Consider the following 26564-nt stretch of genomic DNA (forward strand, 5'->3'; position numbering starts at 1 on the left):
TTCTCCTTACTTTTTGAATGTCCAACAACTAAAAACCAGTAACTTAGCAGCCTGTACTGGAATTGTGTATTCCAAACATGTACAACATATTTAATTAGCTGGGTTGCTGTGTGCAGGTACTGCATATCCCTATAATGAATTAAGTCCTGTCTGTAGCTCCCTTTACATCCATAGAACAAAAAGGCTCTCCTGTAATGAGCAGGTTTTTCGTGCCGCATGGATACATTCAACACATCAAGGATAACTTTGCAAAATAAACGAAAGAAAATCACCCTGAATAATATTTCAGTTGTCATTGTAAATCCGTGAGTGATGACTGGCTCTTCTTCAGCTGAACGCCCCTTCCAGCAGTCCAGCTCGACGCACCGGCATCCTGCCAAGAGGACCTGGCGGTACATTTCAACGGAAGAGTTCCCAGCCAGCTGTCCAGCTGTGATAACACAACACAAAGTAAAAAGTAACTGCATTACAGTAACACATTGATGAGAAAGCCTGTATGGAGTTTGATATCACTTCCAGCCACAAACAGTGCACGGCAGACATTTAATTTATAATCTCAGAGAGAGAGAGAAGAAGCAATAAAAATCATTACAAGTAACAACACAGTTTTTGATGCTTTGAAATTACCCTATTAAAGTTTTGCGATCATCATGGAACTCAGTATTATAAAGAAATATGACATTTCAAAAGGAAATCTGGTGGACGTATTCATGATGTTAACTTATTCCAAACCGCTGGAAGCAAAATATCATTGGTCAGGCATCTGCCACATTCCACAACGTACTAATATTATCAGAAAGTGTTTTCTCCAGCAATAAGTTCATTGGGGGTGCCTCAGTAGGGATAATTCTTAATAGCATTCCATTATTGGAGGCATCATTGTGGTCATGGTGAGCCAAGGACCTTGTAATAAGACATGTGGAAGTCCACCTAATGTGTGATTTTGCCGAAGGCGCACCTCCCCAACCTTTTCTCCCACTAAAATTCACTTATTTTCCTCTCTTTCCCAGTCTTCGACCCTAAACGCCATCTGTTTCACCTTCCACAGATAATGCCTGACCTGTTGATTATTTTAAAGCATTTTCTGTTTTTGATGCTGAGTTTCAATCAGGAGACTGGTGATAAAAAGTTTAAAGTACTGGACCAATATTCTAGAAGTCTGGACTAAATATCTAGCAACACAAATTCAATGAATACCATAAAATTCCCACCTGTTTCATACTAGTACATACTTTTCCTATTTACAGATTTTTCTGCAAACTGCATCAAGAACAACTAGGCATCAGCTGTGGGGGACCTTTTGCTGATTTTAATATTTAACAGCTGGCAGTATTTCTCGGATAAGAAGCAGTCAGCCAACGGTTGAAGATGTGCCCACAATCTCTCTGTTTTCCTCTATTCTGTGCTATTGCAATGAATGTGCAATTGTTCGGAAAGACCCCCTGATGAAATATTTACATCTGATGTGAAGAAACTTTGAGCAAAATGTGCAGTGACAATTTCTTACGCAAACAACAGGAATTCTCCAGATGCTGGGAATTCAAGCAACACACATAAAAGTTGCTGGTGAACGCAGCAGGCCAGGCAGCATTATTTCTTACCTGTGAGGTAGGTATTGTGTGAGGAGTTGATGAAATAGTGGGACAAAGGTTGAGTCATATCTTCACTCAGATCTAATTTCTCAAGTGGAATCACTCCATTCTCATCACCACTCAAATACTTCTTGAAGCCATCAATTGAAATCTGACCTGATAACAGACAAAGGAAAAACATAAGTAAGTTCAATTTGCAAATAAAATCATATCAAAATGCACATTTTAATAAAAGATTATGGAATTAGTCCTAGTTGGAGCAGATTAAGCCAATTACCTAGATATATTGAAATGTAGACAACATTACCCAGCTGGAAGGAAGGTAATTGGAGAAAGGGCTGAGGGTCAGGATTATTGACCACTTGGAACAGGGTTTAATTAGTTATAGCCAACACAGCTTTGTGAATGGCAAATCCTATTTGACCATCTGAATGAATTTTTTTTGAGTGTATTCAATGAGGGCAGAGTAGTATTTGAGATTTACATGGATTCAGTCAGCTCTTTGACAGCATCTCACATGGGGAACTGGTCCAAAAAGTTTGGTTCTCTGGGATCTAGAGCAAGTTAGCTAATGGGAAGACAGAGGATAATGGTAGAAGAAACACAGGAGACTGCAGATCCTGGAATGTGGAGCCACAAATGACCTGCTGGAGGAATTCAGCAGCGTCTGTGGGAGGTGATGGCTGAGGGTTGCTATTATTAGTGGTATTCCTCAGAACAGAGCAAGAACCTTTGCTGTTTGTGATATATATTTGAATGATTTGGATGTTGATGTAGGAGGCATGATCAGTCTGTTTGCAGGTAATACTAAGATTAGCAGAGGTCTGGATAACGTAGAGGGGAGCCTCAAAGTATTGAGCAATAGTGACATGTTGGTAAAATGGGCTGATAAGTAGCAGATCGAGATCCCTGAAGGTGGTGGCACAAGTGGATAATGTGGTTAAGAAGGTATATTGATGGACTTCTGGAAACTTATCCCAACATGGATTTAGGGAAGTGGGGAGAGATTTAAAGGGGATATGAGGGAGACCACTTTCACCTAGAGATTGATAAGCACCCAGAATCCACTGTCTGAGAGAGTGATGGAAGTAGGGTCACTGACAGTATTTAAGAAGGCTCTCGATGAGCACTTGAATCTCATAGATTTGTAGCATATTAAATAACTGCTGGATGGTGGGATTAATGCGGGTGCCCAGTGGTGGCAGTGATATGCATGCTCTCTGTCTTTATAACTCTATAGAACAGACTCTTCTGAAAATCTGGTTTCCATTTTTCCTGGGTTGAATTCACAGAATAAACTTTTGTTACAAAATGCTTCTCATTCAATGTGAATGTAATTGGATGTGGTCTCTTTAATTTGAGCTCCAGTTCCCTCCTAAACTCTTCTCCTCTCTATTCACAAGTTGCTCCCTAGAACTACCTTTCCAATGGACCCTTGAAGCATAGAGCTCCAAGTGTGCTCTGTCAACTTTTGTTTGGTTATACCTCTGTGAAGCTCTTTTGAGATGTTTCCCTCCAATTTAAGTAACTTTATAAATGCAGGTGGATTTGGTTTGCAGAAAAGCTGTCAACAAAGCTAAAGGACATAATCTGGGCATTGGGTTAATATTCAGTCATGGCCTGCATTTGTCAGGCAGTGTTTTTGTCAATTGTTCTGTTCGATCACCAATACTGCTGGCAGAAAATCTGAGTGATTCTAATGACATATTGTGTTGCCCCTGTTAGTGAATATTATCAAACTCACTGCTGGGAGTTTCTTCTTTCCTAAAGGGGAGTGTGTTTGTTTTATCAGTGGTATCCTGAGCCTTGATTTCTGGAGGAGCCGGAATCAGCCAGGGAACAGGGTCACCCTCAGTCAATGGTGCGGAGATTCATATTGAGCGAGTCAGATCTCTTCTGAGGTCTTGATCACCGCAGATGGCTCAGCAGGCATGGAAAGATATTACTGAGCCATTCAGTGTCAGCAATATGAGAACATAAGAAATAGGAGCAGGAATAGGCCATCTGGCCTGTCGAGCCTGCTCCACCATTCAGTAAGATCTTGGCTGACCTGGCCATTGGCTCATCTGTATTGACCTGTCTTTTCTCCATAACCCTTGATTCCCCTACTATGCAAAAATGTATCCAACCTTGTTTTAAATATATTTACTGAGGTAGCCTTCACTGCTTTATTGGGCAGAGAATTCCACAGATTCACCACTTTCTGGATACAGCAGTTCCTCCTCATCTTTGTCCTAAATCTACTCCCCCAAATCTTGAGGCTATGTCCCCTAGTTGTAGTCTCACCTACCAGTGGAAACAACTTCCCTGCCTCTATCTTATCTATCCTTTTCATAATTTTGTATTATGAAAGTCTGTGGTGGCCAGTGCTATCATGTTTGCTGTTGTGTGCTGGGCAGCAGGCTGAGGGTAGCAGACACCAACAGAATCAACAAACTCATTCGTAAGGCCAGTGATGTTGTGGGGATGGAACTGGACTCTCTCACGGTGGTGTCTGAAAAGAGGATGCTGTCCAAGTTGCATGCCATCTTGGTCAATGTCTCCCATCCACTACATAATGTACTGGGTGGGCACAGGAGTACATTCAGCCAGAGGCTCATTCCACCGAGATGCAGCACAGAGTGCCATAGGAAGTCATTCCTGCCTGTGGCCATCAAACTTTACAACTCCTCCCTTGGAGGTTCAGACACCCTGAGCCAATAGGCTGGTCCTGGACGTATTTCATAATTTAATTTATATATTACTGTTTAACTATTTATTACTATTTTCTATTACTATTCTATTACTATTTATTATTTCTATGACTATTACTATTTACTAATAGTAATATTACTATTACTATTTCTATTACTATTTATTATTTATGGTGCAACTGTAATGAAAACCAATTTCCCCCGGGATCAATAAAATATGACTATGACTATGTATGTTTCTAATCATTCTATATCATTCCTAAGAGTTGGATACAGTGGTGGAGAAAAGTTTGACTGAATATCGACCACACTAGCCACTTGGGACAGCTTTCTGTCCTTCAGTCTCGCTGGAGGCTTCCAACAAATCAAAAAAACCACCACACTGCATTTATAAAGTCCATTTAATTGGAGGGAGACACCCAAAAGGGCTTCACAGAAATATAATTGAATAAAAGGTGACACAGGGCTCATTTGGAGCTCCATCAGAAAGGTAGTTCCAGAGACCGTTTTGAAGAGAGAGCGATAACTTTATCTAGGCCCGTCATTGGTCTCATCAGCTGAATTACCACCCTTTGACACTATCAGATTGTAACTGAAAGTGGGTTGTCAGCACTGCTCACACTAACCATTGGAAACACTGGCTGAGGCAATGCTGGACATCTGGCATTTCTAATGCCAGCTTTCAGAAGTGACAATCTTTGGAAGAGGGAGGGCAAGTTGACACAGAAGAAAGGAAACACTTCAAAGGACATGTGAGAGAAAACTTTTTTCCACAGAGAGTGATGGGTACCTGGACTGTGCTGCCAGGTGGTGGTGGAAGCAGATACAATAGAGATGTTTAACAGGTATGTGAGTATGCAGAGAAGGGAGGAATATGGACCTTGTGTAGGCAGAAGGGATTACTTTGGTTAGGCATTTAATTACTAGTTTAATTAGTTTGGCACAACAACGTGGGCTGAAGGCCGTGTTCCTGCGCTTTACTCCACTGAGGACTTAGATGTAAAGGTGGAATATTGGGAGGGGCATCCTCCACCAAAATTGGGAAGTCATCCAGCTATCAACAGGGGTAGATTGGAAAAGAAAGTGAATGCCTCATGTTTCATTCTTAGTCACGGCCACTAGAATAGTACAAGTTGAAAGATCTCACTGGAGTTGTCAAGGTTCCCTTAACTTCACAGCTCCAGCATCATTACGTACATCCCTCTGCAATAAGCCGATTCTATTCCAGCTGTCACTTCAGCAAAATTTGCACTCACTCCCACAGTCTGTTGTCAGACAGAGCGACCTTGGGGTAAGGTACATAGTTCCCTGAAAGTGTCAACACAGCTAGATAAGTTAATAAAGAGGACATCTGACAGACTTGTCTTCATCAGGCAGGAAAGAGTGCAGGAGTTGGGACACCATATGCAAATACAGAAGTTACCACTGGGCTGACGCTCAAAATAACTGTGTATTGCTCTGGTTGCCCAGATATACAAAGGACGTCAGTAAATTAGAAATTGTACAGAAAAGTTTCACGACAATGTTACTGGAACTGGAGGGCTTGAGGCATAAGGAGAGGCCAGACAGGCTGGAACTTCTTTCCCAGAGCTTAGCAGGCCAAGCAGGGGCATATAAAACCATGAAGAGCATAGCTTGATGGTAACAGTATTTTTCCCAGGGTAGGGAAGTCTAAAAATGGAAGTATGCAGATTTAAGATGAGAGAGGGGAAATTTAAAACAGAAACAAGGGCAAGTATTTTTTTAACAGAGGGTGATGGGTATATATAATGACCAGCCAAAGGTAGATACCATTATAATGTTTAAAATGCATTTAAACAAGTACATGATATGGGCCAAATTCAGGGAAATGGAACTAGCTTGGATGAACATCTTGGTTAGTGTGATCGAGTTGGGCTGAAAGGCTGGTTTTTATGCTGTGTAACTCTATGATTCTGTCTTACACACTGTGGTCCAAAGGATGAGCACATCCTCGCAAGACAGTCACTCAACACATTCCCTCCATTATTCCAGGAGGAAATCACGGCGGTCCACCAGGACGAGCACATTCTTTACAGACCTTGCGAGACAGTCATCCAACTCATTGCCTTCCTTATTCCAGGAGGAAGTCATGCCTAGTTACGGGCTGGAAAGCTGCTCGTGGATTGGATGACGAGCAGTGACAGGAATTGTTAGTAATGGATGGAAGGGAATGACACGGAGGTGTGATGGGTCACGATAAAGGAAGACAACTTGGTAATATACAACGCAGCTGAAAAGTCAGATGCTGCTGAGGGATTTTGTGTATACAGGCAGTCTGAGCTGGGGGTATCAACCACACTTCAGCTCTACAGTACCAGCTAAACTTACATGAGAACAAAGTTCCAGAAAAGCATGGTACAGAAAGCTGATGCACAGTTCACTCATAAAATATAGTGTAAACTCAATTATCCATCCCGTAGGCAATTACTTAATTTCTTGTTTACTGCAAGAACACTCCTGAATTCTGCAAAACTGGTAGAAAATGGAACTTCCCACACAGATTTCCTTGCCGGAGAGCTCAGCTACTGACAGGGTTGATAAATGTTATGCTACTGATTCTAAGTGGGAGTACAGGAAGGAAAACAAAGTGCAGCACTAAGAGTTACGGCATTCTGAGGAGCGCTGGAGAGGTAGCTGGTTAAAGGGCAGTACACGTGGGGTAGAAATTAGAATGCGTGCAAGGGAGGGGAGAGCAGATACATTCCCTGACTGTTGAAACACAGGGTTGATGTCAAACAAGGAGCCCAACGGGGTTGACAAAATGGGCCACAATTACCAGCCCTGAGGTAAGTGAGGTCAACATCCTGGGATGAGAGAAGAGGAATGAAGATGAACTTGGGGAGCAGGTGATTTCAGAGGCTGCAGTAGTGACAGCAGTATCCATTGCAGACCAGGACCCTAGTGACTAAACACTGAGGCCAATTTTACACTCAGCCTTTTGGTTGCAAATCAAAATTGGGTTTCACTGAGTCAACTGGTGATAGCCCCAGACCTTCTGTTGGGAAACAATTCATGCCTTCACAGGGGCTTCAAACAAATGCACTTCTAGCACGTACGAATAACCTGGCCTGGTTTCCAAGTCCAATGGCTTTCCTTCCCAATATGGCAGGCAGCCCGTTTTGACTAGAAGTTTATAAATGCTTCCTGCTTGACATATCAAGGCAGAATAGAACTGACCATTATGACATAAGATTCTGAGCAGTGCCTCAGGAGAGACTGATCAGTTGATTACACAGTCAATTAATCGATTGGTTTAACTGCTGATGAATGCTATGGAGCAGTAAATTACATGGGACCCTAGGGCTGGTCAAATATAGTGCATGTTTGGATAACCATCTGAATTTCACAATCATACTCTGCATGGCTAGGAATCAAAATAATCTTGTAAGTCTTGTTGATGGCCATAAGATCTGTTGTTGGGTCCACAACATTGCAAACAATGCAAAAACTTAGAAGAAGTTTGCTGTGAGCACCTTTCAGATATTATCAACAGACAGTCAAATGCCTTCATAAAATGACTCCTGTGAAAAAGAAATGGTTGTCAAAACAAGTGAGAAATAGCATTACTCCGATCGAAGGATGAGTACTTACATTCAATCCTCAGGAATAAAATAGATACACAAATAATCAGCCTGTCTGATTTACTCATTAAATCTAACTGAAATTAACTTATCATTTTGAGCATCCAGAAAGATTCATTTATACAGTAACTTTCACCACCTCAATTTGTTCCAATATACTTTACAGTTGAGTATTTTTTTCAGAATAGATTTAATTTAGAAATGCCCAAACTAATTTACACACAGAGACAGAAATAAAATAATGATCAGGCAATCTTTTTAAAGTGCTGGTTGAAAGATATGGCTATGGCACCAAGAAGGGGAATTTCTTTTCTCCCAAGAAGAACCGAGTAGTCCTTTATGCCCACCCGACGATGAGATGGTGCAGAAAGAAGATCTAAGCTGGCGGCAGAATAACCAAGGAGCTGAACATCAACACAAGAAAGTCTGTAGATGCTGCAAGTCCAAAGCAACACAAACAAAATGCTGGAGGAGCTCAGCAGGTCAGGCAGAATCTATGGAAATGAATAGGTGGCTGGCATTTCAGGCCAAGACCCTTCTTCAGGACTGAGAAGGAAGGGGGAAGATGTCAGAATAAAAAGGTGGGAGGAGGGGAAAGAGGCTAGCTAGAAGGAGATAGATGATAGGTGGGTTGTAAAGGTCAAGGGCTGGAGAAGAAGGTATCTGACAGGAGGAGAGAGTGAACCATAGGAGAAGTTGAAGGAGGAGGGGACCCAGGGGGAAATAATAAGCAGGTGAGAAGATGTAAACGGTCAGAGTGGGGAACAGAGGAAAGAGGGGGAGGAAATTTGTTTACCGGAAGGAGAAATCAATATTCATGCCATCAAGTTGGAAGCAACCCAGACAGAATAGAAGGTGTTACTTCTCTGCCCTGAGGGTGGCCTCATCTTGGCGGAAGAGAAGGCCATGGACCAACAGGTCGGAATCGGAATAGGAATGGGAATTAAAATGTTTGGCTACCGGGAAATTCTGCTTGTAGTGGATGGTGTGGAGATGCTCGACAGACCCTTGAGGAGTTAAACAGACCCTTTGCCATTTCACCCTTTGTCAGTTCACTGGCTACATGACGTTATGTCAAAGAGCTATCAGATAAACAATCCAACAGACTATAAATCACCTGACAAATCTATTAACACTGAAAAGATATTTTAGCTGCCACAAAGACAAACTGCATATCAACTGTAGTTACCGATGTTACTTGTCTTCTTTGGAATAAAGCAGGAAGAAAAAAGAATCACAACATAGAAATAGATTCATCCAGCAAAAGTTAGAATACTGAACTATAACCTTAAAAGGATGATTTGCATTTTGATAATACCTCCAGTGGCCTCCGAAATACTTTAAAGGCACATTTGAAATACAGGGACTCTTGTAATACTGTAAACCAATCTTATCAAGTTACCACAAACAAACATAGACAGTCTGTACAGTCTGCTTTTGTAAAGCTGATAAATCCATGCCAGGACCTAATACTTTGGTCATCTGAAAACTGGTGCTATCAGATCTCTTACAGCCATGTGAGAAGGTAGATGGAGCCCGAGTTTAATGAATTATCTGAAAGACAGAATCTACCACAGGGTAACATTCATTCAGTGTCACACTCTCAAATGTCTGCCTAATTTTTTGTGCAGTGGGACTTGAAGCCATAACCTTCTGATTCAGAGTTAAAATTGCTACTCTCTAAGTCATGCTGGTGCTCTAATAAGAAATTATCATAATCAATATTATTATTTCCTTTGGTTAGAATGAGGAAATGGACAAGACAAAGCCTGAACACCTACTGTATGCTTGACATTGAATGAATAGTATTACCCTTGCCAAGAAATCTTGGAACAGCACCAGCTGAATGAGGACCCTGGGCATGTCACTGGATATGTTTTAGTGAGCGCTTCATGCATCGAAACCCATTCATCGTCTATAAAGCACATGTTGATAAAGTGATGAAATACTTTCCACTTGTCTGGATTAGCGCAGCCTCCTCAGCATTATATGATGTGGTTTGAAAAAGGCTGCTTGTAAGAGGTACACACTGCAGACATCCTGTGTACAATCAGCCAAATGCTTCACACAGTTATTCACTCAGGTTGTACCAAAGGCACCTCTCAAACCCACACCTTTTTCCACCAGCAAGGAGAAAAGAGACAGGTGCAATGGAAAGGCCACCACCTGCAGGTTGCTTCCAACATCTTCCTGACCACAAACTACATCATGACATCTTTACTGCTGTTGAATCTAAATCTTAGAACGTTATTCTCAACAACATATTTGAAGCAGCTTCACAGCAGGACTATACTGCCATTACCAATATTAAAATAAAGTAACTAAAATAATTGGGCCCAGAACACACGCACTCTTACAAGCATTCTTTTTTATTTTACTCGTGCACAAGGGGAACAGCATGGGCCCTTGTCGCCCACACTGTTCTGAAGTCTGAACAGAAAACTGCTATTTTTATACAGAATTGGCTTATCAGTTATGGTTATTGATCATTGTATTTTGTATATATTTGAATTCCTTACTTGCAAGATCAGTCGCCACTTATAATAGAGGTGTCAAAGTCAGTCAAACCTTCAAGTGGACAGCCAATGATATTTTGAAGTTAGTAAAGACAATAGCGCCTTGGTTGTTGGGTATATTTCACATCCTCCCATTATTCTTATGTCGTCTGTCTCCAGCACCCCTATTGTGTAAGAGGATCCTATGTTTCAGGAAGATCTTTCTGGAAAAGTCTCACTATGAAGGCCTCGCTCATCTGGTTTGAGTGCACATTGCCACAGTGAACCCAGCCTGTCATGTCTGTAGTAAGCAGAAGTGTCTGCAGCAGTCTCACTTGACTACAACTGCCCAGGTTATCCTCATCTTACCACAACTGCCACAATATGATTGCGAAACTGACTTACCTGCACTGCTCTGGGGGCAATAATGGACGGGGAATAAATATTGTCCTCGTCAACAAAACTAATAACCCGCAAAATGAAAAAATCGGAACCAGCTCCTTGTGTTTAAATGTCTCCAAGAGGAGTTGACCTGATACCATTGGAGTATTTGAGCAGGGCCCCAAGTGACCCTGACTTTGAGCATTACCATTTTGTTGGTTAAGGTTTAGGATAGGGACGAAACTAAATTAAACAAAAATACCTGGCAAAAGAATTGGTAAAAGCAAGGTTATGTAGACACCTCCAAAAATTGTAATTGGGAAAAATAGCTAAGTAAAATAGAGTGTTTCCAGTTAAATAAGACTTCATATTATCATTACACCCCTCTTAAGCTGTCAACATACAAATCCTCCCCAGGTTTTGAAGGCCTGACTTATGGTTAGCTCATATAGAAAAACGAGCAGGAGGTTTGCAGGATGGGTTTGCCAGCTGCTGAGAGGCTGCAGGCATCTTGCACTGGGTGGGACCAGAAGCGGGGAATTTCCGCCTGCCACTTGTCACTTCGCCTCATCTGAACTGCCATCACTGGGGAGGGGGAGAGATGGGCTGGGTCGAGCTGAGATCACTGAACAGACTCACTTGCTCACACACTGAGCCAGCGAGGCGGGCTGGCAGCGGCTTTACCCATGCCTGCTCACTCTGTCCCTGTTACTCTCTGCTACACACTGTTATTCGTAGGAACCGAAGCATGGTAGCCTGGGGAGAACCTGTGCAAGCTGGGGAAAGAGTAACACTGTCAGAAGCAATCAAGCTGGGACCCCAGTTGTTTACAATATATATTAATGACTTGGATGAGGGAATTAAATGCAGCATCTCCAAGTTTGCGGATGACACGAAGCTGGGTGGCAGTGTTAGCAGTGAGGAGGATACTAAGAGGATGCAGGGTGACTTGGATAGGTTGGGTGAGTGGGCAAACTCATGGCAGATGCAATTTAATGTGGATAAATGTGAAGTTATCCACTTTGGTGGCAAAAATAGGAAAACAGATTATTATCTGAATGGTGGCCGATTAGGAAAAGGGGAGGTGCAACGAGACCTGGGTGTCATTATACACCAGTCATTGAAAGTGGGCATGCAGGTACAGCAGGCGGTGAAAAAGGCGAATGGTATGCTGGCATTTATAGCGAGAGGATTCGAGTACAGGAGCAGGGAGGTACTACTGCAGTTGTACAAGGCCTTGGTGAGACCACACCTGGAGTATTGTGTGCAGTTTTGGTCCCCTAATCTGAGGAAAGACATCTTTGCCATAGAGGGAGTACAAAGAAGGTTCACCAGATTGATTCCTGGGATGGCAGGACTTTCATATGAAGAAAGACTGGATGAACTGGGCTTGTACTCGTTGGAATTTAGAAGATTGAGGGGGGATCTGATTGAAACGTATAAGATCCTAAAGGGATTGGACAGGCTGGATGCAGGAAGATTGTTCCCGATGTTGGGGAAGTCCAGAACGAGGGGTCACAGTTTGAGGATAGAGGGGAAGCCTTTTAGGACCGAGATTAGGAAAAACTTCTTCACACAGAGAGTGGTGAATCTGTGGAATTCTCTGCCACAGTAAACTGTTGAGGCCAGTTCATTGGCTATGTTTAAGAGGGAGTTAGATATGGCCCTTGTGGCTACAGGGGTCAGGGGGTATGGAGGGAAGGCTGGGGCGGGGTTCTGAGTTGGATGATCAGCCATGATCATAATAAATGGCGGTGCAGGCTCGAAGGGACGAATGGCCTACTCCTGCACCTATTTTCTATGTTTCTATGTTATGAGTCAAGATCACTTTTGCTCCTCAGTTTGAATGAGACTACAACCAGAGATCATAGCTTCAAAGAGAAAGGAGAAATATTTAAGGGGAATCTGAGGGGGAACGTCTTCACTCATAGGATGGTGAGAGTGTGGAACGAGCTGCCAGTGGAAGTGGCACATGTGGGTTCAATTATCATATTGAGACAAAGTACATGGATGAGAGAGGTATGGAGGACTATAGTATGGGTGCAGGTAAATGGGACTAGACAGAAGACCAGGTCAGCACGGACTTGATGGGCCAAAGGCCTGTTTCTGTGCTGTGGCATCCTATGACTCTTGTACATATTTACTGCTAATTAAATTTATCCTTCCAAAGAGATTATACTTAGGTTTGAAAAATTAGCCTTTCAACTACCAAAGAAACAAAAGTTCAATTTGAATTCCTTGCCTTCTTCAGAAAACCAAGGGCCGATTAACTCAGGTCAGTGAGGACTTATTTTGTCACAGAGACTTCTGAGATGATTAATAACTAAAAGTACATTCAAAAGTCACTGCAAAACAACCCACAGCTAGTTGAACAATGCAAGGAGAAAAGTGTCAAACTGGGAAAAGGATGAAAGAAAGAAACAAAAAAAAACAAAAATCTGGAAGCACCAAAGCACTACACTGGCCTGGAATACAGCAGAGATTAGTACAAGCAGTCATTTACCCAGTCAACTGAATAAAATCCAGAAAGAGTGGATGTGAAGAGGATGTTTCCTATCATGGAAGAGTCTAGGACCAGAGGGCACAGTCCCAGATTAGAAGAACGTCCCTTTAAAACAGAGATAATGAGGAATTCTTTAGCCAGAGAGTGGTGAATCTGTGGAATTTATTGCCACAATTATCTGTGGAGGCCATGTCCCTGGGTATATTTAAAACACAGATTGATAGGTTCTTGATTAGCAAGAGCATCAAAAGTTATGGGGAGAGCGCAAGAAATTGGGGTTGAGAGGGATAATAAATCGGCCAGGATGGAATGGCAAAGCAGTCTCGATGAGTCTAATTTAAACGCAAACAGGAATTCTGCAGGTGCTGGAAATTCAAGCAACACACATCAAAGTTGTGGTGAACGCAGCAGGCCAAGCAGCATCTGTAGGAAGAGGTGCAGTCGACGTTTCAGGCCAAGACCCTTCGTCAGGATTAACTGAAGGAAGAGTGAGTAAGGGATTTGAAAGTTGGAGGGGGAGGGGGAGATCCAAAATGATAGGAGAAGACAGGAGGGGGAGGGATAGAGCCAAGAGCTGGACAGGTGATAGGCAAAAGGGGATATGAGAGGATCATGGGACAGGAGGTCCGGGAAGAAAGACAAGGGGGGGGGACCCAGAGGATGGGCAAGAGGTATATTCAGAGGGACAGAGGGAGAAAAAGGAGAGTGAGAGAAAGAATGCATAAAAATAAGTAACAGATGGGGTACGAGGGGGAGGTGGGGCCTTAGCGGAAGTTAGAGAAGTCGATGTTCATGCCATCAGGTTGGAGGCTACCCAGACGGAATATAAGGTGTTGTTCCTCCAACCTGAGTGTGGCTTCATCTTTACAGTAGAGGAGGCCGTGGATAGACATGTCAGAATGGGAATGGGATGTGGAATTAAAATGTGTGGCCACTGGGAGATCCTGCTTTCTCTGGCGGACAGAGCGTAGATGTTCAGCAAAGCGGTCTCCCAGTCTGCGTCGGGTCTCGCCAATATATAAAAGGCCACATCGGGAGCACTGGACACAGTATATCACTCCAGTCGACTCACAGGTGAAGTGTTGCCTCACCTGGAAGGACTGTTTGGGGCCCTGAATGGTGGTAAGGGAGGAAGTGTAAGGGCATGTGTAGCACTTGTTCCGCTTACACGGATAAGTATCGATGAGTCTAATTCTGCTTCTATGACTTATGTATAACCTGTTTAATATTGACTCGGTCGATATCAATTTTAGAGTTTCCAGTAATCATAAAATAACCTCAGATGCATAGTTAACCACGAAGAGGCATGAAATTAGTAACCTCACCAAGGAATACCATGGTGGAAGATTCCTTCTTTCCAAGGGATAAATTGAACCCTTTTAAGCTAGTTCAGCTTGTGTGTCTTTCAAAGGAAACTGCAGGATCTTTATTCTGTTCATATTTGAACTCCAATGTATTTAACAGTGTTCATGCCTGTACTAGATGATAAATCTAATTTCCCCCAAAGCAAATTTTCCTTTGATTGATACCTACAAAGTCTCACCAAAAATGAAAATGCTAACTAAAAAACAATTTGTTCATCACCACCACTGTTAAAATTTAACTCTAGTTTCTTTTTATTAAGTGGTTTTTAAATAGAATACAAATTGGATCCATTTCCCCACAGTTTTCAAGCAATTTTACTTGACGTAGATCATGCCAGCACCCATTAAATGACACCTGTCAGGAATGTGATCTGGAGACTGATGTGCATTAGTAACCTTTGTGTGACTGAGGTCTCCCTAAGTGTTTTGTACACCAGATGATGTTGTTGGGCACACTCTGTATGAGATTCCTTGACTGCCAAATTGGGAGTTTCTTGATCTTTGTCCTCCATTAGATATCCACTCTTGCCACTCTTCTACTGAATAAACCTTTGGTATCCTCTTTTATATATTGCCCAGCTTACCTTCAGATTTCATCTTTTCTCTCCTTAGGTTTTTCAGTTACCTTCTGTTGGTTGTTAAGAACTTCCTAATCCTCTAACTTCCCACTAATTTTTTGCTATATTATAAGGCCTCTCTTTTGCTCTTGTGCTGTCTTTGCCTTTCCTTGTCAGCCATGGTTACCTTATCCTCCCTTTAGAATACATCTTCATCTTTGGGATGTATCTATCCTGCACCTTCTAAACTGCCCCCAGAAACTCCAGCCACTGCTGCTCTGTTGTCATCCCTGCTAGTGTCACCTTTTATTCAACTTTGGCCAGCTCCTCTCTCCCGCCTCTGTGTGACCCTTTACTCCACTGTGATTCTGATCCAATTGACGTTAGCTTCTCCCTCTTAAATCACAGGGTGAATTCTATCATCGTATGTTACTGCCCCTAAGGGTTCGTTCAACCTAATCAAATCTAGTTCATTACATAACACCCAACTCAGAATTGCCTTTTCCCTAAAAAGCTCAAACACAAGCTGCTCTAAAAGATATCTTGTAAGCATTCGTCAAATCCCCTCTTTTGGGATTCAGCACCAACCTGATTTTCCCAATCTATGTGCATATTGAAATCCCCCCATAACTATTGTAACATTGCTCTTTTTACATGCCTTTTCTATCTCCTGTTGTAATTTGTATCCTACATCCTGGTACTGTTCAGAGGCTTGTATGTAATGCCCATCTGGGTCTTCTTACCCTTGCAGTTTCCTAACTCTACGTTCAAGGATTCTACACCTTCAAACCCAATATCACCTCTTTCTAAAGATTTGATTTCACCTTTTTACCAACAGAGCCACTCCCCCCTCTTTGCCTACTTGCTTGTCCTTTTGATACAATGTATATCCTCAGATGTTAAGCTCCCCACAATGATCCTTTTTATCCACATCTCAGTGATGTCCACATTATATCTGCCCAGTCTCAGTGCTACAAGATCATCGACCTTATTCCATATTCTATGTGCATTCAAATATAACACCTTCAGTCCTGCATTCGTCAACCTTTTGAATTCTGCTTCCATGTTACACTTCAGTGCATCTCAGAGTGCAATTTTGCCCTATCACCCGCCTGTCCTTCCTCACAGTGTCACTACACACTGCATCTGTTTGTATACCAACTGCCCCATCCTCAGCCACTAGCACTCTGCAGCGTGACATTGATGCCTTGCCCTTGGCATCTATCAGCCTCAGTCACCATAATGAAGCTTGAATCAGTGGTTCTCCCGTTACTCTTCATAGCCATTTTGTACAAATCATACTCCAGCTGGGTATTTTTAAACACTGGCCCTTAATCTACCCACAACTGTCAATGTAGCACAGGGCTCATCGGAGTAGGTTCGTGCATGGATAGAATGGTGCTTATGTATTGAGTAGATTTTTTGTGAACCCCTCATCACATTTTCTTCATATCCACTGCAGTCTTTACCAAAGGTATTCCCCATTTCCTCTAACATCCGTAGTTCTTCTGTGTGGACTTTGCAAGCTTTTCATGCATTAACAACCACACAGATCCATTTTAGTGTATGGTTCTATTTTCAAAATAACATGGTGCTGCTTCTAATTTATTCAATTTCACAAATCCTTCTGAGAGATCCAACTGTATAATTTCAAAATACAGTTTACTTAATGAATCAAAGTGGGTGGAACACAATTTCTAAGTAGCTCTCGCTGTAAGTATATATGGGTCCATTTTGTGTTACCATAAAATCTAAAAAGATTATGTTTTCTTTACAAAGTTTAGCTTTTGTAATAACAGTCAATGCATTTCTAAGGTAAGGAGAAGGACTTCATATGTTCCTGTAATCCCATCAATGCAAATCTGGTGTGTGAGTCACATTCAAGCCGTACATTTTAGAATGGCTGATTAAATATTGTATAAGGATGAACATTTTGATGCCACTAGTTAGTCACACTTTTATTGAACACTGAAACTGTCTATGCAAACATATGGAGAAAGGGTGAGGCAGCAAAGTTGTGGTTGAAGACCAAGTATACCAGTGCAGTTTTGTGGGAATGTAGGCCCCACCACTCTTCTTGGTTCTCCTTCTGAATTAATTCTTGCTTTTCAGGAACGGGGAGTAAATTTCTTTAATTTGACTGCATGCTTTTGCAAGTTCTGGCCTGTAGGTGGAAGCAAGGAATTAGATCCCTGTGGTGTGCCAGATTCAAACTCATCGTATGAGGAAGTTTGTTGCTATTATGGCTGCCTTAACAGGCTACGCACTCAGGGAAGGCTTAGCTGCCAACAAAGAGCAGAAGGCATTTGTTGAACGTCCTTTCTTGCTAATAGGGGGGCTGAAACCATTAGAGATCAGATCCCGATTGTCCATTTGCCAAGATGGGTACTTTATGAAGCATATTGGTGCTAGACGGAGAGGGGAGATGCTCTTCCTCTACTCTTCCCTTAATCTCAACATCCAACCATCCACCCCATGTTCTCACCCTCAGGACCAAACCTGCTGCCCAGCTACGTCCCAGTTCACTTTATTATACCTCCCACTGAGGCCCCTGATTGTAAGTTAACACCTGTGATTATCACAGACTATGCAGCACAGAAAGAGGTTCTTGTTCGCATTGGCCACGAAGAACCATGTCTATTAATCCTATTTTTTGTTCCGCCTCCCCATTAACAACCTTCTTTTCCTGATATCAAAAACAGCCAGTTAACCTACAAAGCACATCACAGGAGTGTGGGATGAAACCAAAGAACACAGAAGAAACTCAGTGATTTTGGAAAAAAGACTAGGGTGTCAAGTGAAAGACCCGCCCTTGCCCTTCTTCCGGTGCAAGCACTAACTTCATGTAACTTGGAGTGTATGCTGATAATGCTGTGGACTAGTAAATGCTTCACTGTGAATAACATCTTTCAAGCATGCAGCATTTCTCATTCCAAACAGCCCAAGGCAGCCACTTGGTGGGACAGTTACCTTATCTAAGAAATAGCATACATTTCTTTTATCTTAAACAATGACAGTAACATTTTCCAATTCATCTCAAACAGAGAAAATGTGACAACACTCTTAAGTTTGGTGGTGCTGTCTGCACTGTCTAGGAAAGTTAGTAACACATTGAAATGTCTTCACTAAAGTATGGCTTGTCTGTTCAAATTCAAAGAAATCTCCCACGGATAATGCCAGTGGGCTAATGCTTTTGGGATTGTGTGATGCATTTGCAGCAAATCCAACAGTTTGCAGCCAAGACTGATTTGGCTCAAAACTGAAGTATAATAATATTCACTTATTTTGATTTTTGATTATTGTGGCAAAGTCCTGAGAACAGCCCAATTTATTTGATAAGGCATCTAATATATTCAGAAATACAGTACACTCAGCTTAGTGGGCTGTTTGAGCCGTAACACATTAAATAATTCATGTCTCTAAAGTTATTTTGGAAGTTTTTCAAGCTGTTTTCTGAAGTATTACGAAGTAGTTTACTGAAGTACTCAACAACTTCAATGCTTCTCATTAAACTTCAACAAGATGCCAGAAAATAGGGACATACTTATCACCTGACACCAGTGCGTCTGTCATATCTCAAAGACATAGACCAATAGACACAAAGCAGGAACAGGCCTTTTGCACCATTCTACATTGATCCCATTTTTATTCTCTCCACATTTTTATCAACTTGCCTGGATACTACCATTCACCTACACAATCGGGGCAATGTGCAGTAACCAATTAAACCACCAACCTACAAACTTTTAGTATTTGAGGACAAACCGGAGCTCCAGAAGGAAATACATACAGTCATGCAACCTGCATGTGGACAGTACCAGAGATCATTTGTTTTGCCACAGTGTTTCCCTCTTTTGATGTGCTGCCACTCCTAGTTTTCATCCTCAGCCTTTCCCTATAGACCTCCACCCTAAAACTATTGCCAATACTCTCTTCACCACTCAGATCTCCAGGTTCAAAGTTTCAAACTTTCCAATGCTCCTTCCCAAAACTCAACCTCAAAGTTCCAGAACTCCTGAACTTTTCCTGTTTAATCCACAGATCCACAATAAAATAACTGCCTGCAAGCTCAAAATGCCAATCATCTCCAATTTCCTTATGGTTGAGAAGGTCTTCCATCCTGCTACGAATGCCCCTTTTCCACCCAAAGGTGCAGGGGCCCAGTGTCCCCTTCTCTCTTTTTGGCATGTGGCTGACAAGCAGACAGACCCAGCCTTGGGAAGTTGAGGGAAAATATGCAAATACCCAATATGTTGCGAGGGCTTTAACAACAATAATGACTTATATGTTAGCTAATGCTTAATACTGTCAGTGGGGTCTTACGCTTGCAGTATTCCAGAGCATCCAGATAAAATTATGACTGTGTGCAGCAAAATTGTTGAGATATCTGTAGTGATCTTTCAAGAATCACTGGATTCTGGAATGGTTCTGGAGGACTAGAAAATTGGAAATTTGACTCCACTCTTTAAGAAGGAAGGACACAGAAAAAAAGGAAATTATAGGCCTGTTAGGCTGAGATCAGTGGTTGACAAGATGTTAGAATCTCTTATTAAAGATTAAGCTTTGGAGATCTTGGAGGGACATGATAAAATAGGCCGAAGTTCTTTAAGGGGAAATCTTGCCTGGCAAGTCTGTTGGAATTCTTTAAGGATAGACAAAGGTTGTCAGTGGAAGTTGTTTATCTGGATTTTCAGAAGAGCTTTGATAAGGGACCACACATGAGTCTGATTAAAAGCTCATGGTATTACAAAAAGATACTAGCATGGATAGGAGATCAGCGGACTGGCAGGAGGCAAAGATTGGGTATAAAGGGAATTTTTTCTGATTGACTGTCAGTGACTATTGGTGTTCTGCAGGGGTTGGTGTTAGGATTGCTTCTTTTCACATTATTTGTCAGTGATTTAGATGATGAAATTGATGGCTTGTGGCTAAGTTTGCGGAAGATAAGTGGAGGGGCAGATAGTGTTGAGGAAACAGGAAGTCTGCAGAAGAACTTGGGCATATTAGGAGAATGGGCAAAGATGTGGCAGATGGAATACAGTGTGGAGCATGGTCATGCGCCATGGTGTAAGGAATAAAGGTGTAGACCATTTTCTAAATCAAGAGAAAATTAAGAAATCAAAGGTACAAAGGGTCTTGGGAGTCCTTGTGCAGAATCCCCTAAAGGTTAACTTGCAGGTTGAGTTCGTAGCATGGAAGGCAAATGCAATGTTAGCATTCATTTTGAGAGGACTAGAATATAAAAGTAAGGCTGAGGATTATAAGGCATTGATCAGACCACATTTGGAATATTGTGATCAATTGTGGGCACCTTATTTAAGAAAATATGTGCTGTCATTGGTGAGGGTTCAGAGGAGGTTCACGAGAATCATCCCTGGCATGGAAGGGTTAATGAGAGCATTTGATGGCTCTGAGCCTGTATTCACTGGAGATTAGAAGAATGAGGGGTGATCTCACTGACACCAATCAAATATCGAAAGGCGTTGATAGAGGAGACATAGAGAGGATGTTTCCTATATAGGAGTAGCCTATGACTAGAGAGCACAACCTCAGAACAGAGGTCCCTTTTAGAACAGAGATGAGGAGGAATTTCTTTAGCTAGAAGGAAAAGATGGTGAATCTGTGGAATTCATTGCTGCAGACGACTATGGAAGCCTAGTCATTGGGTATATTTAAAGTGGAGGTTAATAGGTTCTTGATTATTAGAAGTGTTAACTATCACAGGGAGAATAGGTTTGACAGAGATAATAAATCAACCAGGCCCAACTAGCAGAGCAGACTCAAATGGGCCAAATGGCCTAATTCTGCCCATATATCTTGTGGTCTTTGGACACTTTCCTCTAATCTGTTCTCATTGCAAAGACATGATGATCTCTATGGTGAGATTTTCCTCTTTTCCCACATCTATCCAAGAGGATATCTGGCATCCTCCAATTATGATTCAACATGCCAACCAGCCAATTTCTTGAGATGGCACAAAGAACAATTAATGTAAACCTTCTGAGCCTTTTACAGGCTGATAACTAAAGAATGAAGCACACAATATGATTGTGATATAAACTAAAATTAAAAGATAACAAAACCTGTTTTTTTAATTTTTTAATTCCTTTTCTGAAAGGAAAGTACTGACATTTCAGGGCCAAATAATTCACCAATGATCATCAGCAAATAAAGTTTTGTTTTCCTCATACAATTGAAAAGTCATGCAATATTTCATGCAATGGATCAAAAACCTTTAAGATGCTTAATAGCGCCACTGGTTTACAAGCAGTTTTAATTTCACATCAACTTAAGTGATTTCCCTTGATTGCAATAGAGAGGGCTACAGAAGTGCAATGCACAGAGGAGCCCTGAATTGCAAACAGGGCTGCATGAGCAGAAATCCTGAAGCTGCTGTTAGTTTTATTAAGGGAAGTAGTGACCCCTGAAAGCTTTGCAGTCATTACTGTTGCCAAATCTGAGCCACCTTCACTGTGCCTGTCCTATAAAACTTTTCTACAATCATAAAGACCTCTATATCAGTAATAATTCACATACTGCAAAAACAAAAAGCAAGGATGATAGGAGTAAGTGTGATGAAAATGAATAAAGCTGGGAATGGAGCCGGCAGTGCCATCTGGTCTATTTGCTATTTACTTATTGACATTATGTTACAGAAGAACACTAGCAGCAGATTAAAACTGTCCACGGTAGGTTAGATTGAGGTGCTGCCCGGAGCTGCATGTATAGAGACCTATTCATTCTCTGGCCATGACAAAACCACGAAGGAACATGGAAAATTGGACTGGGCCCTTTGGGACCAGACTTTCTGCTGACTTCATAGACAACTGCCTTTGGACTACAGTACTAGCACAACACTACTGGTTGCATCATGGTCTGGTATGGCAGTTCAAACATGCAGGAATGTAATAAGTGGACTCAGTTCCATACGTCATGGGCATATTCCCTCGAACACATATGTAGATAATGGTAGTATCATCCATCAATGAAGAATCCCACCATGCCATCTTCTTGCAGCTACCATTGGACAAGAACGCTGAAGTCCAACTCTACCAAGTTCAAGAACAGCCACTTCCATCCAACCACTCAGATCCTGACCCATCCAACACAACCCCAATCACCACAGCTATGGAAACACCATGATCACTTTGACGGGTTTGCAGTAAAATGAATGATTTTTGTTCTATTTATGTTCTTGTAAAAATCATGTATAATTGACATTTATGTTTTTCTTGTGAATACTGCTTATATAATGCTATGTGCCTGTGATGTTGCTGCAATTAAGTTTTTCACTGCACCAGGAATCCTGAACGAGGACTCCCAAGTTCCATTGCACCCCTGATTTTTGAATTTTTTCGCCATTTAGAAAATAGTCCATGCTTTTATTCCTTCCATCATTGTGCACGACCATACATGTTCCTACACTATATTTCATCCGCCACATTTGCTCCCACCCCCCATTCTCCTAATCTGTCTAAATCCTTCTGCAGACTTCCTGCTTCCACAAAACTACCTGCCCCTCCACCGATCTTCATATTGTCCACAAACCTGGCCACAAAACTATTAATTCCGTCACCCAAATCATTAAGATATAACATGAAAATTTACAGCTCTATACCGAACCCTGCGGAACACCTCCTGTCACCGGCAGCCAACCAAATAAAGCCCCTTTATTCCCACTCTTTGCCTCCGAACGGTCAGCCAATCTTCTATCCATGCTAGTATTTTTCTGGTAATACCATAGGCTGTTATCTTGTTAAGCAGCCTCATATGCAGCACCTTGTCAAAGGCCTTCTGATAATCCAAATAAGGATGCTGACGTTGGCCTATTTTGTCATGTGCCTCCAAGTACCCTCAAACTTCATCCTTGATAGTGGACTCTAATATCTTGTCAACCAGTGACCTCAGACTAACTGCTCTATAATTTCCTTTTCTTCTGTCTCCCTCTCTTCTTAAAGAATGGAGTGACATTTGTAATTTTCCAGTTCTCCGGAACCATTCCAGAACCTAGTGATTCTTGAAAGATCACTACTAATGCCTCCATAATCTCTTCGGCTATCTCTTTCAGAACACCAGGCGTAGTTCATCTAGTATTGGTGATTTGTATACCTTCAGGCCTTTCAGCATTCCAAGCATCTTCTCCTTAGTAATAGCAACTACAATCATTTCTGCCCCGACGCTCTCAAATTTCCGGCATATTGCTAGTGGCAAATCACTTGTTGAGTTTGTCTGCCTTTTCTTTGTCTCCAATTACAAACTCTCCAGTGTCATTCTCCAGTGGTTCAATATCCACTTTCACCTCTCTTTTCTTTGCTATGTATCTGAAAAATAATTTTGTATCCTCTTTTATATTAATGGCTAGTTGACCTTCGTATTTCACCTTTTCTATCATTTTGGCTTTTTTAGTTGCCTTCTATTGGTTTTTAAAAGCTTCCCAATCCTGTAACTTCCCACTAATTTTTGCTATATTATATGCCCTCCCTTTTGTTCTTATGCTGTCTTTCACTTCTCTTGTCAGCCACAGTTGCGTCATCCTCCCTTAAGAATACCTCTTCTTCGAGATAAATCTATCCTGCACCTTCTGAATTGCTCCCAGAAACTCCAGTTGTTGCTGTTCTCTAATACTTCCAATCAACTTTAGCCAGCTCCTCCCTCATGCCTCTGTATTTCCCTTCACTTCACTGTAATCATGATACATGACTTCAGATCCTCCCTCTCAAACTGCAGGGCGAATTCCAGCATATTATGATTACTGTCTCCTAGGGGTTGCTTCACCTTAAGCTCCCTAATCAAATCTGGTTCATTACACAACATCCAATACAGAATTGTCTTTTCCCTTGTGGGTTCAACCACAAGCTGCTCCAAAAGGCATCTCGGAGGCATTCGACAAATTCCCTCTCTTGGGATCCAGCACCAACCTGATTTTCCCAATCTTTGTGCATATTGAAACCCACCGTGACTATCGATACATTACCCTTTTTACATGCCTTTCTATTTCCCTTTGTAATTTGTACTCTACATCCTGGCTACTGTTCAGGGGCCTATATTTAACCCATCAGGGTCTTTTTACCTTTCAGTTTCCTAACTTGATGCAGAACGATTCTACATCTTTTGACCCTATGTCAGCACTTTCCAAGGATTTTATTTCATTTTTTACCAACAGAGCTAAACCACTCCTTCTGCGTATCTGCCTGTCCTTTCAATACAATGTGTGTCCTTGGATGTTAAGCTCCCAACTATCATCTTATTTCAGCCAGAACTCAGTGAGGCTCACAATATCATACTGTAAATCTCTAACTGTGCTACAAGATAATCTACCTTATTCTGTATGTATTCAAATATAACACCTTCAGTCCTGTTTTCATCACCCTTTTCAATCTTGCCCCAATGTTACACTTCAATTTTGCCATATCACCTGCTTGTGCTTCTTCATCGTCTTACTGCACTTTGCATCTACTTGTATACCATCTGCCCTATCCTCAGCCCTATCACTCTGGTTTCCATCCCCCTGCCAACTCATTTTAATTTCTCTCCAGTTACTCTAGTAAACCTGCCCACAAGGACATTGGTCCCTTTTGGGCTCAGCTGTAACGTGCCCTCTTTGTATAGATCATACTGCCCCAGAAGAGATCCCAATGAGCCAAAAATCCGAAGCCCTACAACCTGCACCAATTCCTCAGCCATGCATTCATTTGCCAAATCATCCTATTCTTATCATCACTGGTGCGAGGCACAGGCAGCAATCCAAACATTACTACCCTTGAGGTTCTGCTTTTCAGCTTTCTACCGCACTCCTTATATTCTCTCTTTAGTACCTCTTCCCCTTTCCTATCTATGTCATTCATACCAACATGTACCACGGCGTCTGGCTGTTCACCCTCCCCCGTCAGGATCCTGTGGACGTGATCTGAGAGATCCCTGACCCTGGCAAGTGGGAGGCAACATACCATCCAGATATCTCTTTTACGTCGACAGAATCTGCTTTCTGCTCCTCTGAGCATGGAATCTACCATCACTACGGCATTCCTCTTCTTTTCTCTTTTCTCCTGAGCCACGGAGCCAGACTCAGTGCCAGAGATCCAGTCGCTGCGGCTCCCCCTTTTAAGATCGTCTCCCCCCCCCCACCCCCCCATAGGATCCAAAGCAGTATACTTATTATTGAGGGGAACAGCCACAGGGTTACTCTGCACTGGCTGCCTCTCCCTTTCCCTCTTCTGACAGTCACCCAGCTACCTGCCTCCTGCAACTTAGGGGTGACTACCTCCCTGTAGCTCCATCTATCTATTCTTATTCTCCTTATTCTCCCGTATGAGCTGAAAGTCATCCAGCTGTAGCTCCAGTTCCTTAACACGGTCTCTAAGGAACTGCAGCTTGGCGCACTTCATGCAGATGTAGTAATCAGGAAGACTGGAGATCTCCCCGAGTTCCCACATCTCACTTGAAAAATATACCACTAATTCTGGATTCACTCTCAATGCACTAGCTACGTAATATGAGACAAAGAAAGAGGGAAAAAAACTTACTAGAAACTTACTTAGAACCTCTGTCTGTTCATCTATCATCTCCTTGTCTCCCAGTATTATTTCTCCAGCCTCATTTTCTAGTGGTTCTATATCCACTCTCATCCCTCTTTTATTTTTTACATACTTGAAAAAGAATTTACGGAAATGCAAGTTTGGGTCATCAAGGGAATGGCGGCGTAAGGAAAAGGTCTCTCGACAAAAAAGAAGGTAAACTGCCCCAAAATCGAATTTAGACAAATACTTAATATTGCATAACTATATTAATAAAAGGGATGATGTCTAAGAACAAGAATAAAAAGTCCGCTTCGAAGGCTGATAAACATAGAGAGATGCAGCAAGGCGACGGGCCTAGCTCCCCCACGGCAAGCCAGGACGGAGATAATGAGGGGGAATCGGTGACTCTGTCTTTGATTCTCGGAGAGATTCGCGAGTTCCGACAAGATAACAGCAAACAGCTGGAAGATATTAAAGGAGAAATAGTAAAAACTAACTCGCGGATAGATGAAGCCGAAGCGAGGATTGTTGGAATTGAAGAGAAGCTACAAAACGCCGAGGAAGTGATAGCAGAAATGCTGAAGCTACAAGACCAGCTCCAGTGGAAACTAATAGATCAAGAAGGCCGCTCGAGAAGGGAAAATGTGAGGATCTACGGAGTTCCCGAAGGAACCGAAGGTAAACCTGGATTGATGATTCCCTTCGTGGAGAAGCTGCTTAGAGAGAACCTTGATATACCGGCCGCAAAAGACCTACAGATAGAAAGGGCTCACCGTGCGTTGGCATCAGATCGATTCTGATCAGATTTCTCAGTTACAGAACGAAGGAAGAGGTGCTTAAAAGAGCATGGCAAAAGAAAG

At 42.1% G+C, this 26564-nt stretch overlaps 1 protein-coding gene across 6 annotated transcripts in view; it reads right to left on the reverse strand.

The window, feature by feature from the left end:
- The window catches only part of plcb1 (phospholipase C beta 1), a 958218-nt gene that overhangs the window by 194840 nt on the left and 736814 nt on the right, over nucleotides 1-26564 (reverse strand). For all 6 annotated transcript variants that reach the window (XM_063056185.1, XM_063056184.1, XM_063056187.1 and 3 more), the window contains 2 exons: nucleotides 1602-1748; nucleotides 273-430 (listed from right to left, as the gene is read on the reverse strand). In XM_063056185.1, the coding sequence (XP_062912255.1) occupies nucleotides 273-430; nucleotides 1602-1748 (305 nt within the window). The remainder of the gene's footprint in view (nucleotides 1-272; nucleotides 431-1601; nucleotides 1749-26564) is intronic.

The sequence above is a fragment of the Mobula hypostoma genome, chromosome 8 (genome assembly GCF_963921235.1).
Source record: "Mobula hypostoma chromosome 8, sMobHyp1.1, whole genome shotgun sequence".
In the NCBI taxonomy this organism is placed as follows: domain Eukaryota; kingdom Metazoa; phylum Chordata; class Chondrichthyes; order Myliobatiformes; family Myliobatidae; genus Mobula; species Mobula hypostoma.